Source organism: Moschus berezovskii, chromosome 2 (genome assembly GCF_049115385.1).
Source record: "Moschus berezovskii isolate FMDL1 chromosome 2, NW_MosBer_1.0, whole genome shotgun sequence".
NCBI classification, from domain to species: domain Eukaryota; kingdom Metazoa; phylum Chordata; class Mammalia; order Artiodactyla; family Moschidae; genus Moschus; species Moschus berezovskii.
The window spans coordinates 29,285,655-29,302,816 of NC_142461.1; the positions used below are offsets into that span (position 1 = coordinate 29,285,655).

At 45.7% G+C, this 17,162-nt stretch overlaps 1 protein-coding gene across 2 annotated transcripts in view; it reads left to right on the forward strand.

Moving 5' to 3' along the window:
* The window catches only part of NHEJ1 (non-homologous end joining factor 1), a 94,205-nt gene extending 80,351 nt beyond the window's left edge, over nt 1–13,854 (forward strand). For both annotated transcript variants that reach the window (XM_055398087.2, XM_055398086.2), the window contains exons 6-8: nt 10,438–10,555; nt 12,463–12,581; nt 13,339–13,854. In XM_055398087.2, the coding sequence (XP_055254062.2) occupies nt 10,438–10,555; nt 12,463–12,581; nt 13,339–13,413 (312 nt within the window). In that variant the 3' untranslated portion in view covers nt 13,414–13,854. The remainder of the gene's footprint in view (nt 1–10,437; nt 10,556–12,462; nt 12,582–13,338) is intronic.
* Nucleotides 13,855–17,162: the final 3,308 nt, after the last annotated feature.

A 17,162-nucleotide genomic window follows, 5' to 3' on the forward strand; every position in this document is an offset into this window, starting at 1 on the left:
CTCCTTGCAGTCCACGGGACTCTCAAGAGTCTTCTTCAGCCACAGTTCAAAAGCATCAGTTCTTCAGCATTCAGCTCTCTTTATGGTCCAACTCTCACATCCATACATGACTACTGGAAAAACCATAGTTTTGGCTAGATGGATCTTTGCAAAGTAATGTCTTTGCTTTTTAATATGCTTTCTAGGTTTGTCATAGCTTTTCTTCCAAGGAGCAAGCATGTTTTAATTTCATGGCTGCAGTTATCATCTACAGTGATTTTGGAGCCCCAAAAATAAAGTCTGTCACTGTTTCCATTATTTCCCCATCTATTTGCCATGAACTGATGGGACCAGATGCTATGATCTGAATTTTCTGAATGTTGAGTTTTAAGCCAACTTTTTCACTCTCCCCTTTCACTTTCATCAAGAGGTTCTTTTCTGCCATAAGGATGGTGTCATCTGCATATCTGAGGTTATTGATATTTCTCCCGGCAATGTTGATTCCAGCTTGTGCTTCATCCAACCCAGCATTTTGCATGATGCACTCTGCATAGAAGTTTAAATAAGCAGGGTGACAATGTGCAGCCGTACTTTCAAATATGTCCAGAATCTGATCAGGTCCACTGTTGCCATCCAGGCCCAAGCTGCTTTCATCTCCCACTTGGTTAGTGCAGCAGCCTTCTAGCAGATCTGCTCACTTGTCTTTCTGCATTCAAAGTGATCTTTTAAAAATGTATGTCAGATTGTTTTACTCTCTTCTTTATAACCTCCAGTGGCTTCCCGTCTTACGGAATAAAAGATCATGTGCTGTATTATCTTGTGATTTCACACAAACATGTGTCCACATACCTGCCATGCTCTTGCTCTGATAATAGGGGGACCACCTAATTTATCATTCAAATTGGGACAGCCTTAAGAGAGAAATGGAGCTCTACTGATAAATGACAGTAAACACAAACTGAGGCTGACCAGGCAAACTGGGAGGAATCTGGTCACCAGGTCGAGAGAGCCACATGGAGCATTCTCTTACTTCCCCTAGGTCTTTATAAAGTGTCACCTCACAGTGAGGCCCTCTTTGACCACTGTTTAAAATTGCAACACATTGCTGCCCCGATCCCCTATTGCCCATGCTGATTTATTTTCCCTGTGGTGCTGACGCCATGATAGAGTGCATGTTGTTGTTGTTTTTTAAATTTGTTTGGCTGCGCTGGATCTTGGTTGTGGCATGTAGGAGCTATTAGTAGTTCCCCGACCAGGGATCAAACCCAGGCCCCTGCATTCAGAGGGCAGAGTCTTAGTTACTGGACCACCAGGGAAGTCCCTAGAGTTTGTTTTTTTTTTTTTAATTTATTTTTAATTGGAGGATAGTTGCTTTACACTGTTGTATTGGTTTCTGCCATACATCGACATGAATCAGCCATAGGTATCCATATGTCCCCTCCCTCTTGAACCTCCTTCCCACTCTCCACCAGATTCCACCTCTCTAGGTTGTCACAGAGCACTGTCATATGCAGATTCCCACCGGCTATCTGTTCTGCATATGGTAATGTATAAGTTTCAGTGCTGTTCTCTCAGTTTGTCCCACCCTCTCCTTCCCCTGCTGTGTCCACAAGTCTGTTCTCTATGTCCGTGTCTCTGTTGCTGTCCCACTAATAGGTTCATCAGTACCGTCTTCCTAGGTTCCATATGTGCGTTAATATACAATATTTGTTTTTCTCTTTCTGACTTACTCACTCTGTCTAGCAGGCTCTAGGTTCATCCACCTCACTGGAACTGACTCAAATTCATGCCTTTTTATAGCTGAGTAATATTCCGTTGTATGTATGTACCATTATCCATTCATCTGTCGTAGACATCTAGGTTACTTCCATGTCCTGGCTGTTGTAAATGGCACTTCAATGAGTACTGGGGTGCATGTGTCTAGAATTGTGGTTTTCTCTGGGTATATGCCCAGTAGTGGGATTTCTGAGTCATACAGAAAATGGCAACCTGCTCCAATATTCTTGCCTGGAAAATTCCAGGGACAGAAGAGCCTGGTGGGTTATATCCCATGGGATCACAAAAAGTTGGACGTGACTGAGCATACACACACACACACAAACACACATGGTATTTTTTATACCTGATTTTTTTTAAGAACTCTCCATACTGTTCTCCATAGTGGCTGTATCAACTTATATTCCCACCAAATGTGTAAGAGGGTTCCCTTTTCCACACATCCTCTCCAGCATTTATTGTTAGTTGATTTTTTTGATGGTGGCTATTCTTACTGGTGTGAGGTGATACCTCATTGTAGTTTTGATTTGCGTTTCTCTAATAATAAGTGATGTTAAACATTTTTTCATGTGTTTACTAGCCATCTGTGTGCCTTTGAAGAAATGTCTGTTTAGGTCTTCTGCCCATTTTTTGATTGGGTTGTTTATTTTTCAGAATTTGAGCTGCTTGCGTATTTTGGAAATTAATCCTTTGTTAGTTGCTTCATTTGCAATTATTGTCTTTTCATCTTGTTTATGTTTTCCTTTGCTGTGCAAAAGCTTTTACATTTAACTAGGTCCCGTTTGTTTATTTTTATTTTCATTACTCTAAGAGTATATGTTTTAATTGTTGTTGTTGTTGTGCGGTTGCTAAGGTGTGTCTGACTCATTGCAACCCCATGGACTGTAGCACACCAGGCTCCTCTGAACCTGGGGTTTGTTCAATTTGATGTCCATTGAGTCGGTGATGCCACCCAACCATCTTATCGTCTGCCACCTGCTTCCCCTTTTGCCTTCAGTCTTTCCCAGCAAGTCAGTTCTTCGCATCAGGTGACCAAAGTATTGGAATTTCAGCTTTAGCATCAGTCGTTCCAATGAATATTCAGGGTTGATCTCGTTTATGATTGACTGGTTTGATCTCCTTGCAGACCAAGGGACCCTCAAGTCTTCTCCAGTACCACAATTTGAAAGCATCAATTCTTCAGCACTCAGCCTTCTTTATGGTCCACCTTTCGCATTTGTACGTGTCTATTGGACAAACCATAGCTTTGACTATAGGGACCTTTGTTGGCAAAGGGATATCTCTGCCTTTTAATATGCTGTCTAGGTTTGTCATAGCTTTTCTTGCAAGAAGCAAGCATCTTTTAATTTCACGGCTGCAGTCACCATCTGCAGTGATTTTGGAGCCCCCCAAAATAAAATCTGCCACTGCTTCCACTTTTTCCCCTTCTATTTGCCATGAAGAGATAGGATTGGATGCCGTGATCTTAGTTTTTTTAATGTTGAGTGTCATGCCAGTTTTTTCATTCTCCTCTTTGTATGTTTTAATTAGTTATGTTTACTGTTGCTCTCCCCTCTCTAGAGTGTAAGCTTCAGGAGGAGAAGGGATTTTTATTTCTTTTGTTCAATGTACTGTATCCCCAGCATCTACATCATCCCAAACACTGTAGATAACCAGTAAATATTTGCCAAATGAATGGATGAAGGAGCAAGAATTCTGTTCTAAAGTCTTTCTCCTTGGAGTTCTCTTTCCAAACCAGTTTTCTTATTCCTTCCTATTTATTTTGGTGACCCTTTGGTAATTTGAGACCTTAGAATGGTTTTCCAGTATGCTCTTACCCCTAAGAGGAGCAAGTGATGCAATTAATAGGAAATGGCAACCTGCTCCAATGATGCAATTAATAGGAAATGGCAACCTACTCCAGTGTTCTTGCCTAGAAAATTCCATGGACAGAAGAGCCTGGGGGCTACAGTCCATGGGATTGCAGAGTCATGACGGAGCACACACACCATGCTTTCCTAACCTGGCTCAGGCCCCCTAGAGAGGGAAGTTTGTAGAAGAGGGAGGAGAGGATTTTTACCCTTGGGAAGTCACATGTTTGGGGCCCTGCCCTGGAAGTTATGATATTGAGACAGGCAGTGTCAGATCTTAGGGCTGTGCCAGCTTCTGGGGCTGGTGCCAGAACCAAGGACCTACTCAGCTGGTGCTGGGAGCTCCAGTTTGCTCCTCTCCCCTTTCTCCTCTGTCTTATAAACCTGTATACATCACCTGTGGGTCCATATAGAGTAGAGTGAGCAGTGTCTCGAGGTCCAGCCTTTCCTGACCCAGACTTCCAAATTTTTTTTTTTTTTCTGAAGCAGCCTCAGAGGAAAGAGTGGATGAAATGGGGGTGAGGTCTGGGGGTCGGATCAGTGGCAACTGGGATGGCTCCAACATCCTGTTGGGGTCAGGGAGTAGGAGGGAGTCTTAGAATTTCCAGACCACTGGGAGTGAGTTTTATTCTCAGTGAAGGTGGGAGTTATTGTTAAACAGGAGGGAAGTTTGGGGCCTAGCAACCAAGAGGAGCTGCCAGAGGGACAAGAAGGGGAGATCAAATGCCCTTTGTGATTTCTGAGACTTTGGTTTTCCTAACGCTTTTGATATGACCATAAAGCAGGGGCCAAAGTCCTGGTGGGCTGGAGGTGAGAGAGTGACAGAGCTCTTGGGACTAGAGTGTGATGTGGCTCTTAGTCACGGTACTAGCAGGAAGTAGTGAAGAGGTTCTGCTGCTGCTGCTGCTGCTAAGTCGCTTCAGTCGTGTCCAACTCTGTGCGACCCCATAGACGGCAGAGGTTCTAGTGTAGTAGAAAACCTAGAAATGCAAACCTAGAGGAAACACCTGATTATCCAACGTGACATCTGTAATACTATATTATGTTGTATCAGTAACAGTTCGAAGTTGGGGGAGCCTCGGCAAGTAGTTGTATAGCAGAGAAAGCCACTTTATGAAACAAAAGGAATTCCTATGGGCATATCCTTAATTCAGAAAATGAAGTCCTTTTCGGTTTGGTGGTTATGAATTAGCTGTCCAGTCTCATTTTCCATCATATGTGCCCACCTATGGGCTTCCCTGGTGGCTCAGATAGTAAAGAATCCACCTGCCAATGCAAGAGACGCAAGAGAGACAGATTCAATCCCTGGGTTGGGAAGATCTCCTGGAGTGGAAAATGACAACCTACTCCAGTATTCTTGCCTGGAGAATCCCATGCACAGAGGAGCCTGGTGGGCTACAGTCCATGGGGTCGCAAAGAGTTGGACACAACGGAATGACTGAGCACATGCCCACCTGGCCTATCTTTTCACACCTTTGTGTCTCAAATACTTCCACTATAAAGTCTAACCTTGCAAAGGCTTAACTCCATCACCTCTGAAGTGTTTTGTAGGACTCTCAGTGAGACTTTGTCCCTTTCTTCTTCGTTGGGTTCTTATTGCTCTTTGTTTATAACTCCCTTATAGCATAATACCTGAAAGAATAAAAAAAAAACACACACATACAGGTTCCTTCTTCTATCTGAAACTGAGAGCATTCCCATGAAATGTTTCATAAGCTGAAACGGTGTCAAGTGAAGAAGTACTTACCTTTCTTCATAAAAGTGAAAATCTTTTTTGGATTTCTTCTAGTTAGCAAAAACAGGTACAAATGTAGGCTTTTCCTAAAAGCAAAGTTGTTGTTTAGTTGCTGAATCATGTCCAACTCTTTGCAACTCTATGGACTGTAGCCTACCAGGCTCCTCTGTCCGTGGGATTTCCCAAGAAAATTGGAGTGAGTTGCCATTTCCTCCTCCAGGGGATCTTCCCAACCCAGAGATTGAACCTGCGTCTCCATGTCTCCTGCCTTGCAGGTGGACTCTTTGCCTCTGAGCCACTGGGGAAGCCAAAAGCAAAGTGGCAGAAAGCAAATTTACAAAAAGTGGGGGATACCTGAATCTGCCTCTTTCTTATGTGTGACTGTAAACTCTTGGAGGCACGGCCTCTGACTTATTTATCTCTGTACTAACTCTGTCCTGTTCTGAGGCAGGAAGGACTGGTGCATCCACTTCCCCTCCCCCAGTCCTGTAGTAACTGGCTCATGATAGAATCTAAGTAGCCTTTTTGCCAAGTAGAATTGATTCTGGGTTAATCAGATGAACACATTATACAGTAGACTGACCTGGCTCTTCTTCCCCTCTCCATTCTGGGCAGTGACCCGCTTGTGGCTGGTACACCTTGCTCCTGGCTCAAGTGTATTATAGCAGGGGGCACTGCTGTTTGCTTTTCTTAGTCCTGACTCCAGCTTCTCCCTTTGATCTCTGCTGCTTGCCCCAGCTCACCCCTACCATTGTCCTGCCCGGGGAAATAATGTTTCTCCTTCCCAGGCTCAGGCCTCACCTCCTCTTCCCTCGCATATTCTGAGAACGATGCCCAAGGAATCCGTGATGATGGGGAACAGATAGAACAGGATTATGGGTATGACCCTTCAGCCTTCTGAGGGTTCCAGGTAGGGCCAGTTGCCTCCTTGTTATCTGCTCGTTTTTTTCTTTTCCTTGTCCCCCAAGGGATCTTGTTTCTGAGCTGGAAGGGAATATATACAGATGATCTGTGATGCCAGGAATTAAGGGCCTGTGACCTAGGGAAGGTTGTATTGTTCTTTAGACTAAAATTCTATGCTTCAGAGAGGTCCCTAGGGTAGTTGTTTTATGTGAGGACCCTGAAGCCTCATGGTCTGGATTCTAATCCTGTCCCACCAGTTACTAGCTGTGACTGGGTAACTGCTCAGCAGGGTAGGGTCATCCTTATGCCCACCATGTCCATTCATTCACACATAATTGCTGAGCTGCTCCTGTGAGCCAGATTGTTCTAGGTGCCAGGGAGATAGCAGTGACTAAGGCAAAATGGGTTGAACATTTAAATGCTTAGAACATTGTCTGTGCTGTGCTTAGTCTCTCAGTTGTGTCCAACTCTTTGTGACACCATGGACTATAGCCCACCAGGCTCCTCTGTCTGTGGTGATTCTCCAGGTAAGAATACTGAAGTGGGTTGCCATTTCCTTCTCCAGGGGATCTTCCCAACCCAGGGATCAAACAGGGTCTCCTGCATTACAGACGGATTCTTTACCAGCTAAGCCACCAGGGAAGCCCTAGAACAGTGTCCAGCACATAGTAAATATGTGTTCTCTTCCTAGTGCTTTTCTGAGAAGGGATACTCAGATGGGATGATCTTTGGCAGCAGCTGCAGGATCAGATCTCTCTGAGAAGGGGAAGGATGGAGGAAAGGCTAAGATACAGGTTCTGGATTTGGACTTAGTTCCAGGACAATAGGTTGAACGGCCTTTTATTTCTGGCACTTTATTTTGAGACTAAATATATGTACTGGTTAAAGGTCACTCTGGAAATTGTATGAGTCTGTTTAGTTCCATAGAAAGGGCAGGAGGAGATGCCCCCTTGGACTACCTAGATTCTGGCTGGCTTTTTTGTACAGATAGCACAGTGCCCACCCAGCCATGTGTGGGTGACTCTAAGAGAGTCTACACTTCCTGAGCAGCATGAAGGGCCATCCCAGAGACATGAGATGTGAGGACAGAACAGCTGTTGGTCTCTCTGCTGTCAGGGCTCTCTGGCTATGGGATAGAGGACTTTCTGCTGGAGGAGATGGCTTGGGGGTTGGAGAGCTGAACTTAGGAAGGAGAATGAGGTGAGGCGGAGGTCCATGACCTGTTTCAGTTCATTCCTTAGGGAATGCTGCTGAAGAGGACGTTACACTCTGAGTGTGATTGCTGCTGGAAGCAAAGTCTGCACTTAGGGCTCCTGATTCACTGTCTGTGGTTTCCAGTGAACGTTCAAGACTGACACAGTTGTTTTGCAAGTTGGGTTGGAGTAGAAATCTATGGAGTAGAAATCTTTCCTGGAATCAACCAGTTTTTCAACTGCCACCATGCTTGGGGGAAAGAACTGTGTAATCTTGACCATAGTTCAGCAACTACTTCACTGCTTCTCCCACCTTTCTCTCTTCCATCCTTCTCCCACCATGGGTTTGCAGAAATGCATGCTTTTACAGCACAATGGAAGTGCCCTCGATGTGAGATATGGGCAATCCAGGATTCTTGGGTTCGTTCCCATGTGAGCTGCTGGCATGGCTTTCTTTTGAGACCTGCTGACCTGGCTGGGAACCATGACAATCTGCACGCACAAGAACAGATGAAGTGGCTCTAGGCCCTTTCCAAGATTCTAAAGTACAGCTAGGTTTAGGTCCACTGGACACCATACTCTTTCATCTCATTTTGATTTCAGTTTCTTCAGTTTTCAGCCATTACTTAAACTCAGTTCAGCCAAGTGTATGAAACTTGAACTAGGCAAAACATTTTGCTATGAATGTAAACTCATAGTTCCTTCCATAATGAAGGAGATAGATAAATATGGTGTGATTATGGCAGGGTTTCTCAACTTTTTTTCATTATCAACTTCCAGAGGAACCTTTTAAGACATTTTCCCCTAATTATCCCCCCTAAGGAAATTTTAATACCACAGGTATACCGAAACTCTGTTTATGTACTATTTGTGTATAAGTGCCATATACATTAAAAGAGTAAGATTTTTTTTACCCCTCCCACCAAGAGCAAATTTTCTCCTCCCTGGGGGGGATTATCACCCCTGTTGAGAAGGAAATGGCAACCCACTCCAGTGTTCTTGCTTGGAGAATCCCAGGGACGGGGGAGCCTGGTGGGCTTCCATCTATGGGGTCACACAGAGTCGGACACGACTGAAGTGACTTAGCAGCAGCAGCTTAGCAGCGGGGGGATTATCACCCCTGTTGTGAGTTCATGGATTATAGTAAAGCACAATGGGATTGCGTAAGTAATGTAAAATGGCAGGCAAGCCTCCAAACTTTGTAAACTTTGTTTCTCCCATCTCCTCTGACTGAACATCATAGCTCCATAATTTATTCTTGTCTTTCAGCCTGTCATTTCCATTTTGCTCTCTTTCCCCTTTCCTTGACTTCATCGTTTTTCTCTCTCCAGTGTAGAAGTTTCGGAGTAAATTTGATTAAAATAGCAGGCTGGGAACTTCCTTGGTGGTCCAGTGATTAACAGTCTTCCTTACAGTGCAGAAGATGGGGGTTCCATCCGTGGTCAGGGAACTAAGATCCTACATGGCGTGCAGCGATTAAGCCTGTGCACTGCAACTGCTGAGCAGGTGTGCAGCACAGCTAGAGAGTCCGTGTACTGCAATGGGAGATCCCATACGACAACGAAGACCGGATGCAGCCAGATAGACAAATAAATATAGTAATCGACAACTCAGCGATAATTTAAAGAATGTGATTTTCTAAGAAAGTTCTCTAAAAGGTTATCCTTTTGGAGGAGAGAACCTACAAACCTATTAGGTATTCATGGGGAGGCATAACAGATATAAGTATTGAGAGAAATAAAAATATTCGTTTGGAGTTGCCTTTCAGAAGAGATAACCTCCCAAGAGGTCTTTATATATCAGTCCCGATGGGTTTGGCTATGTATGTCTGTATTGGATCTGGTGTGTTACTTGCTCAGTCATTTCTAGCTCTTTGCAACCCTGTGGACTGTAGCCCACCAAGTTCCTCTGTCTGTGGAATTCTCCAGGCAAGAATAGAAGAGTGGGTAACCATTCCCTTCTCCAGGGGATCTTCCTGAACCGGGGATCGAATTCTGGTCTCCTGCTTTGCAGGGGGATTCTTTACCATCTGAGCTATGACCAACCTAGATAGCATATTAAAAAGCAGAGACATTGCTTTGCTGACAAAGGTCTGTCTAGTCAACGCTATAGTTTTTCCAGTAGTCATGTGTGGATGTGAGAGTTGGACTATAAAGAAAGCTGAGCACCGAAGAATTGATGTTTTTGAACTGTGCTGTTGGAAGAGACTCTTGAGAGTCCCTTGGACTGCAAGGGACCTTGCCTAGAGCTACCATAATGGACAGCACAAACCTAGACCCTAACTCTAACCCCAGGGAGACCAACACCTCTGGAGCTACGTACCAGCGTCATGATGCACCGTGCAGACATACATAGCCAAACCTGTTGGGACTGATATATAAAGACCTCTTGGGAGGTTATCTCTTCTGAAAGGCAACTCCAAACCAGTCAATCCTAAAGGAAATCAGTCCTGAATGTTCATTGGAAGGACTGATGCTGATGCTGAAACTCCAATACTTTGGCTACCTGATTCGAAGAACTTACTTATTAGCAAACACCCTAATGCTGGGAAAGATTGAAGGCAGAAGGAGGAGGAGATGACAGAGGATGAGATGGTTGGATGGCATCACCAATTTGATGCACATAAGCTGGAGAAGGAAATGGCAACCCACTCCACTGTTCTTGCCTGGAGAATCCCAGGGACGGGGGAGCCTGGTGGGCTTCTGTCTGTGGGGTCGCACAGAGTCAGACATGACTGAAGCAACTTAGCAGCAGCAAGCTTGAGCAAGCTCTGGGAGTTGGTGATGGACAGGGAAGCCTGGCGTGCTGCAGGCCATGGAGTCACGAAGAGTCAGACAGGACTGAGTGACTGAAGTGAACTGAGCCACTAGGGAAGCCCCATATTGGATCTAACTTCTGTATATAAACTCTTTTGGGGTTGATGCCAGTTCTGCCAGTGGGATATCGAGTTTTTCTCTAGCAATCCCATGTAACCCACCATAGCATCTCCTCTCCCCTGTAGAAACTTCCAGAGGCATGCAGTGTTGGTGATGGAAGACCCTTCGTCACAAATCTGCAGAGCTTGTATGTGGTAGTCACCAGACAAGCGATCCAGGTGGAACAGAAGCATGATGACGTTGGTACGTAGCTGCAGAGGTGTTGGTCTCCCTGGGGTTAGAGTTAGGGTCTAGGTTTGTGCTGTCCATTATGGTAGCTCCAGGAGGTAGCGACCATTTAAATTTAAATAAAAATTAAATAAAATGAAAAGCTCATCTCATTTGCACACTTCCGGTGCTCAGTAGCCATATATGGCTAGTGGCTACAGGTTGGACAGCACAGATCACAAGTATTCATTCTATCGCTGTCAGTTCAGTTCAGTTCAGTCACTCAGTCGTGTCCGACTCTCTGTGACCCCATGAATCGCAGCACGACAGGCCTCCCTGTCCATCACCAACTCCCAGAGTTCACTCAAACTCATGTCCACAGAGTCGGTGATGCCATCCAGCCATCTCATTTTCTGTCGTCCCTGTCTCCTCCCGCCCCCAACCTTTCCCAGCATCAGAGTCTTTTCCAGTGAGTCAACTCGTCCCATGATGTGGCCAAAGTAGTGCAGTTTCAGCTTTAGCATCAGTCCTTCCAATGAACACCCAGGATTGATCTCCTTTAGAATGGACTGGTTGGATCTCCTTGCAGTCCAAGGGACTCTCAAGAGTCTTCTCCAACACCACAGTTCAAAAGCATCAATTCTTCGGCGATCAGCTTTCTTCACAGTCCAACTCTTACATCCATACATGACCACTGGAAAAACCATAGCCTTGACTAGATGGACCTTTGTTGACAAAGTAATGTCTCTGCTTTTTAATATACTATATAGGTTGGTCTTAACTTTCCTTCCAAGGAGTAAGTGTCTTTTAATTTCATGGCTGCAATCAGCATCTGCAGTGATTTTGGAGCCCAAAAAAATAAAGTCTGACACTGTTTCCACTGTTTCCCCATCTATTTCCCATGAAGTGATGGGACCAGATGCCATGATCTTCGTTTTCTGAATGTTGAGCTTCAAGCCAACCTTTTCACTGTCCTCTTTCACTCTCATCAAGAGGCTTTTTAGTTCCTCTTCACTTTCTGCCATAAGGGTGGTGTCATCTGCATATTTGAGGTTATTGATATTTCTCCCAGCAATCTTGATTCCAGCTTGTGCTTCTTCCAGCCCAGCGTTCCTCATGATGTACTCTGCATATAAGTTAAATAATTAGGGTGACAATATACAACCTTGACGTACTCCTTTTCCTATTTGGAACCAGTCTGTTGTTCCATGTCCAGTTCTGACTGTTGCTTCCTGACCTGCATACAGGTTTCTCAAGAGGCAGGTCAGGTGGTCTGGTATTCCCATCTCTTTCAGAATGTTCCACAGTTTGTTGTGATCCACACAGTCAAAGGCTTTGGCATAGTCAATGAAGCAGAAATAGATGGTTTTCTGTCGCCATAGAAAGCTTTATTAGGACTGGTCTACATGCCTAGGAGAATTTTGTTGTTCAGTCACCAGCTCATGTCCAACTCTTCATGCACAACCTCATGGACTGCAGCACACCAGGCTTCCCTGTCCCTCACCATCTCTTGGAGTTTGCCCAAGTTCATGCCGATTGAATCAGTGATGCCACCCAGTGGAGTATTAGAGAACCAGGAAAAAAGTTAATCCCCCTACCTAAGATGTGGCAGGCAATACAGAGAATGGTTAGCTGTTTTGAGTCACAGAAACTCTTGTCCTTCGTGGTTACAATCGGCCTGGGGAATCTTCATGGTAGAAACAGCTTTCCGAAAGTTAACTGGAAGTGAATTTGTGTCTGTTTACATACTAGTACCAGCGCTTGGACAGAGGGGCCTGGGATGCTACAGTCCACGGGGTTGCAAAGAGTCAGACATGACTTAGTGACTAAACAACCACAACAACCAAGGCCAGGCCTTTATCAGAATGCTTGGCAAATGCTAGTGCCTTCCTGGTAAGAAGAACGCATTTATCACTATCTTCCTTTGATCTTTCTGGTTTCAGGAGATCCCCAGACCTCAAGCAGTGCTTTCTCACAGGGAACTGATAACCTACTTTTGAACCAGCTAGAAGAGCCGGTCTCCTCAACATCATCCCTCCCAGGACCTGAGACAGAGCCCACGGTAAGTCGTGAGCAGCTTCCTAGATAGCATTTTAGGAGTTGAGAGTGTCTGGGGAATTTCCTGGTGGACCAGTGGCTAAAGACTTCTCGCTCCCAACACAGGAGGCCCAGGTTAGATCCCTGATCAGAGAACTAGATCTTACATGCTGCAGCTGAGAGTTTGCATGCTGCAACTGAAGACCCCACTTGCTGTAACTAAAAGATTCCACAGGCTGCAGCTAAAGATCCTGTGTGCCGCAGTGAAGACTGGAGACCCCATGTGCCGCAACTACTAAGACCTTGCACAGCCAGATAAACGAATAAATATTTAAAAAAAAAAAGTCAGGAGAATCTGCGTCTGTAGCTCCCAAGCTGGCGGTCCCTGGAATTGTCACCTAGTTGACCCTGCCTTAACCCAACATGGGGGGATGTTTGTGACCTGGCGTCCAGATTGTGGATTTCTAGATGGAGAGCCATGGTCTTTTCCATGTCCCCTTGCTGTCAGCTCTCTGCAGTTCTTCTGAATGATGGACCTTGGCTCCCTTTCAGCCTTATTGCACTTCCAGTGATGGTCTATGAAGTTGCTCCCTAGGGGAAAAGGGATGCAGCGTGCCTCTCCTGCATAGACTCTTCCGTCTCATTCACAGCCTGACATGGACCTCAAAACCCCCGCGTCAGTCACTCTTCTTAGCCAGAGCCATGGGAGCAAGGAAATTCTTTTCCTAACTTAAGTGCAACTGTTCAAAACCTCTATTAACTTGGATTCCTTTTTTTTCTAGGTTTCTTCAGGCTCTATGCAGAGACCTCAGCTGTTGAAAGTCAAGAGGAAGAAGCTAAGGGGGCTTTTCAGTTAACTTGTCACCATCTCGACTGCTGAGGATGGACTCAGAGAGTAGTTTCCTAGTGTCACCTTGGAAGGAGCTCCCGTGGCAGCAGCATCTCTGACACAGAGTTATACAGTCAGAGACTCCACCCCAAGGGCCAGATAACTGAAGCTCATGTTGACAGGCATGGCTACTGTTAACAAGGGAATCCTGACTCCAATCCATTGGGCACTGGCCTTCCTTGTCTGAGTGGAAGACAGTTTCTGGGAATCCCACACCCCCTTTTCTTTTAGGGAAGGTTCTCTAGACTTAGGAGCTACCATGGACTTTAGGTATATGGGGCAGGTCAGCAGAAAGGCACAACATACTAAGGAAGTCTTGCCTGTCTTTCTAAAGAGTCCTTAGCTACTCCCAGATGCTCCTCAGAGACACTGTCTTCTCTAACACTGAATAAAAAGCGCTCACACTCCTGCTTTTGAGATTGCTTATCTGTGGAACATTTAACCAACCCATTACTGGATCCCAGCCCACTGATGTTTCTGGATGAAGTCTAGGCCCTTGTCCAATCCTTCAGGATTCTTTTTCTGCTTCTCTTCTGTGGCTTGTGCTAAGCCTCCACTGGGGAGCCCTGATCTTGAAACCTCTCTCCATAGTCTCATGCCCTTTGGCTTCTGTGCTTCTTGGTCCAGCTTGATATGGGGTGTTTTTATCTGTTTCTGAGGCATAGACAACAGGTTAAACCACAACACGGGATTGAAATGACAAAGGACTGTGAGCCCTGGGGCCAAGTTAGTTTCCTGGAGTGGGAAAAAAAAGAATTTTGCTCTCCCATCCTTCACTTCAGATAACAGAGCAAATAGAAGAACTGGAAAAGATAGGATGACTGGGAATAGGAAATGGCCACGGTTCTCTGGGACCAACAGAATTGACATATAGAATGAATAGTGCTTAGCAGGAAAAGATAAAAAGCCTGTATGAGATAGACTTTCTCAGTTAGAAGGTCAACTTTTTGGACAAATCTAGCAAAATTTGAAACTTCCCTGGTGGTTCAGTGGTTAGGACTAGGTGCTTTCACTGCCATGACCCTGGGTTCAATCCCTGGTCAAGGACCTAAGATTCCACAAGCTGCATGGCTCAGCCAAAAACAAAAAAAGGACTTAACAGACCAGCGTTCATAAAGCTCCTTGGCCTTCTCTGCCAGGTTTTCCTTTATAGGTAATACCATCTGAATCTTTACCTTGGAGAGACAGGAAGAAGAGTAGAACTCAGATGTTCACTGGAGCTGTTAGGTAGAGGACGGGGTCGGGGCATAACCCACAGAGGCCTTTTCTGGTCTATTTACTTATGATGGTCAAAGGCCTCCTCAGTCACATATTCTCTCTTGGCACTGAGAGAGAAACACATAGGACTGGTGTTTCTGTCCCCATGTCAAGTCTTGGGAGAAAGAGGACCATCCAAGTAAAAATAAAATACAATGATTATAATAACAACAATAAACAGTTACCATTATCAAGCAGTTAATGTGTACCAGCTACTCTACTAAGTGGCAATGGTGGTTTAGTCAATAAGTGTGTCTGACTCTTCCGACCGCATAGAGTGGCCTGCCAGTCTCCTCTGTCCATGATTTATTTCCCAGTCAAGAATACTGGAGTGGGTTGCTATTTCCTTCTCCAGGGGATCTTCCCAACCCAGGGATCCAACCTGCATCTCGTTTTTCTCCTGCATTGGCAGGTGGGTTCTCGCATTTGTGCCACCTGGGAAACCCCACTATCAGAGGACACAGCTAATAAGTAGCAGCCAGAATTTGAACCCAGACTGCTGAGTTCTGAACTGCATTATTGTATACCTCACTAAGAACATTTTCCAGGAAGGATGTAAAGTCATTCTTTTCTGTCTTCAGCTGTGACCATTCTTTTCCTGTGACCCTGCCTGTTTTTAAGAGAATGTTCTTACTACTCCCAGTTAGCTCTTCAGGGCTTTCCCAATGGCTCGGTGGTAAAGAATCTTCCTATAAGACAGAAGATGCAGGTTCAATTCCTCGGTTGGGAGGATCCCTTGGAGTAGGAAATGGCAACCCACTCCAGTATTCTTGCCTGGGGAAAAAAAAATCCCATAGACAGAGGAGACTGGCGGGCCACAGTCCATGGGATTGCAAAGAGCTGGACCTGACTGAGCATATTAGCTCTTCAAGGGAGGAGCCTTGGCAGACTCCAGGACTTACCGCAGGCCTTCACCTGCTGGCAGAGTCTGAGAGCTCCACCATGGCTCATTCCCAGTTGCTGCTGATAAGTTTCTTTACCTCCAGGCCAGTGCCCCGTCTGTGCCCTGGTGGTGACTGTCATTGAAGTACATAGGGAACTATGTGAAAACAATCTATCAGATGACTCACTTTGTTGTTTAGTTTCTCTTGGCATAGTATAGATAGACAGATTTCAAGGTATGAGACCACATGGAAAATGGAGAGACTTCCCCAGCAAATTGGAAGAAAATAAGTGTTCTTCACTCTAGGTAATCCCTCTGCCCTAAATGCAGAGTCTCAAGAGAAGGCATTTTTTAATCAGAGGGGGGATCAGGGGCTTGTGAATCCCCGAAAATTATAAATAAAATCCTAAGAGCATTTTTTTTTCATGTTCTCAAAAGAATGTGTAACTTTTTTAAAAGGTTAAATGAGAATACGCCTAATGGCTTCCCTGCCCACTGCCCCTTGTATCCCCAAAGCTTGGTGCCCCCATGGGACTATTGCCCAAACGCACATCCTTAGAGAAACATTGCTCCCCGTGGCTCTGCCTCGGGCATTCTTGCCCTGAAGCCCTTGCCCCCCAAAGCAAGGGGTGGTGTTTGAAAATCATTCATCCCAGGGCAACTCCAGGGAAACCCCTGTCTTGACAAATTGGCCTAGCCGGGCTGTATTCCAGCCCTGCCCCCTGGCTTGGGCCCCTCCCTGAGGCCCCCAGCCTGGCCCAACCCCCACTCCGCATGCACATAAAAGGGTCGAATTCTCGTGGCTGCTCCATAAATTTTATTCCGTAAATATTAGTTTTCCCTGTGTTTAATAAAGCAGTGGCCCACCTCCCCGCCTCCCCGCCCGCTCCCCGGGGCCGGGGCTGGGGCCAGGGCTGGCTGGTGGGAGAAGGGACTCTTTCAATTGCTTTGGAGTATTTTTAGAAAAAAAAATAATATAAGGTGGTTTACAGCAGCAAGCCAGCAAACCAGGAGCAGGACTAGGGACCTCGAGGAAGTTCCTGCAGGAACTTGACCTAAAAAGTAGAGAAATAGCGCCACCTAGGCTGCAAGGCCTTCTTGGCCTTTTTCACCCCTCCCCCACAGTCAGCCCAGACAGACCAGCTCTTTGCTGGGAGACAAATCTTCATCCCTTAGTACTGCAGCTGGGCAGCACCTCCTCTCCTCCGGCTTCACTGAGGGCTTCCCCAGCAGCCCCCCAAAGGCAGAGCCCCAGCCAGAGCCCGGAAAACCCCACGAGGGTCATTCTCTGTTCTGTCACCATTCAATCAACCTCCAGATCAAAGAGGGTCTCCAAAGGGTAGTAAAGTTATGGAAAAGGCAGGAAGGAGCTTCTAGTCTCTGCCCACTGAATCCCAGAGTCCCTCGGGTGTAAGGTGGCAGAGAGTGAGATCTGAGCTCCTGTACTCTGGACTGGAAGAATCTGTTCCTCTTGGACTGTATCCTTCCACGGGTCTGATGCGGTTCACTTTCAGGGAGCACTTGGGGTAGGAAGAGATGCTCAAGTCTCCTGAACATTCAGCACAATGCTTTTAAAA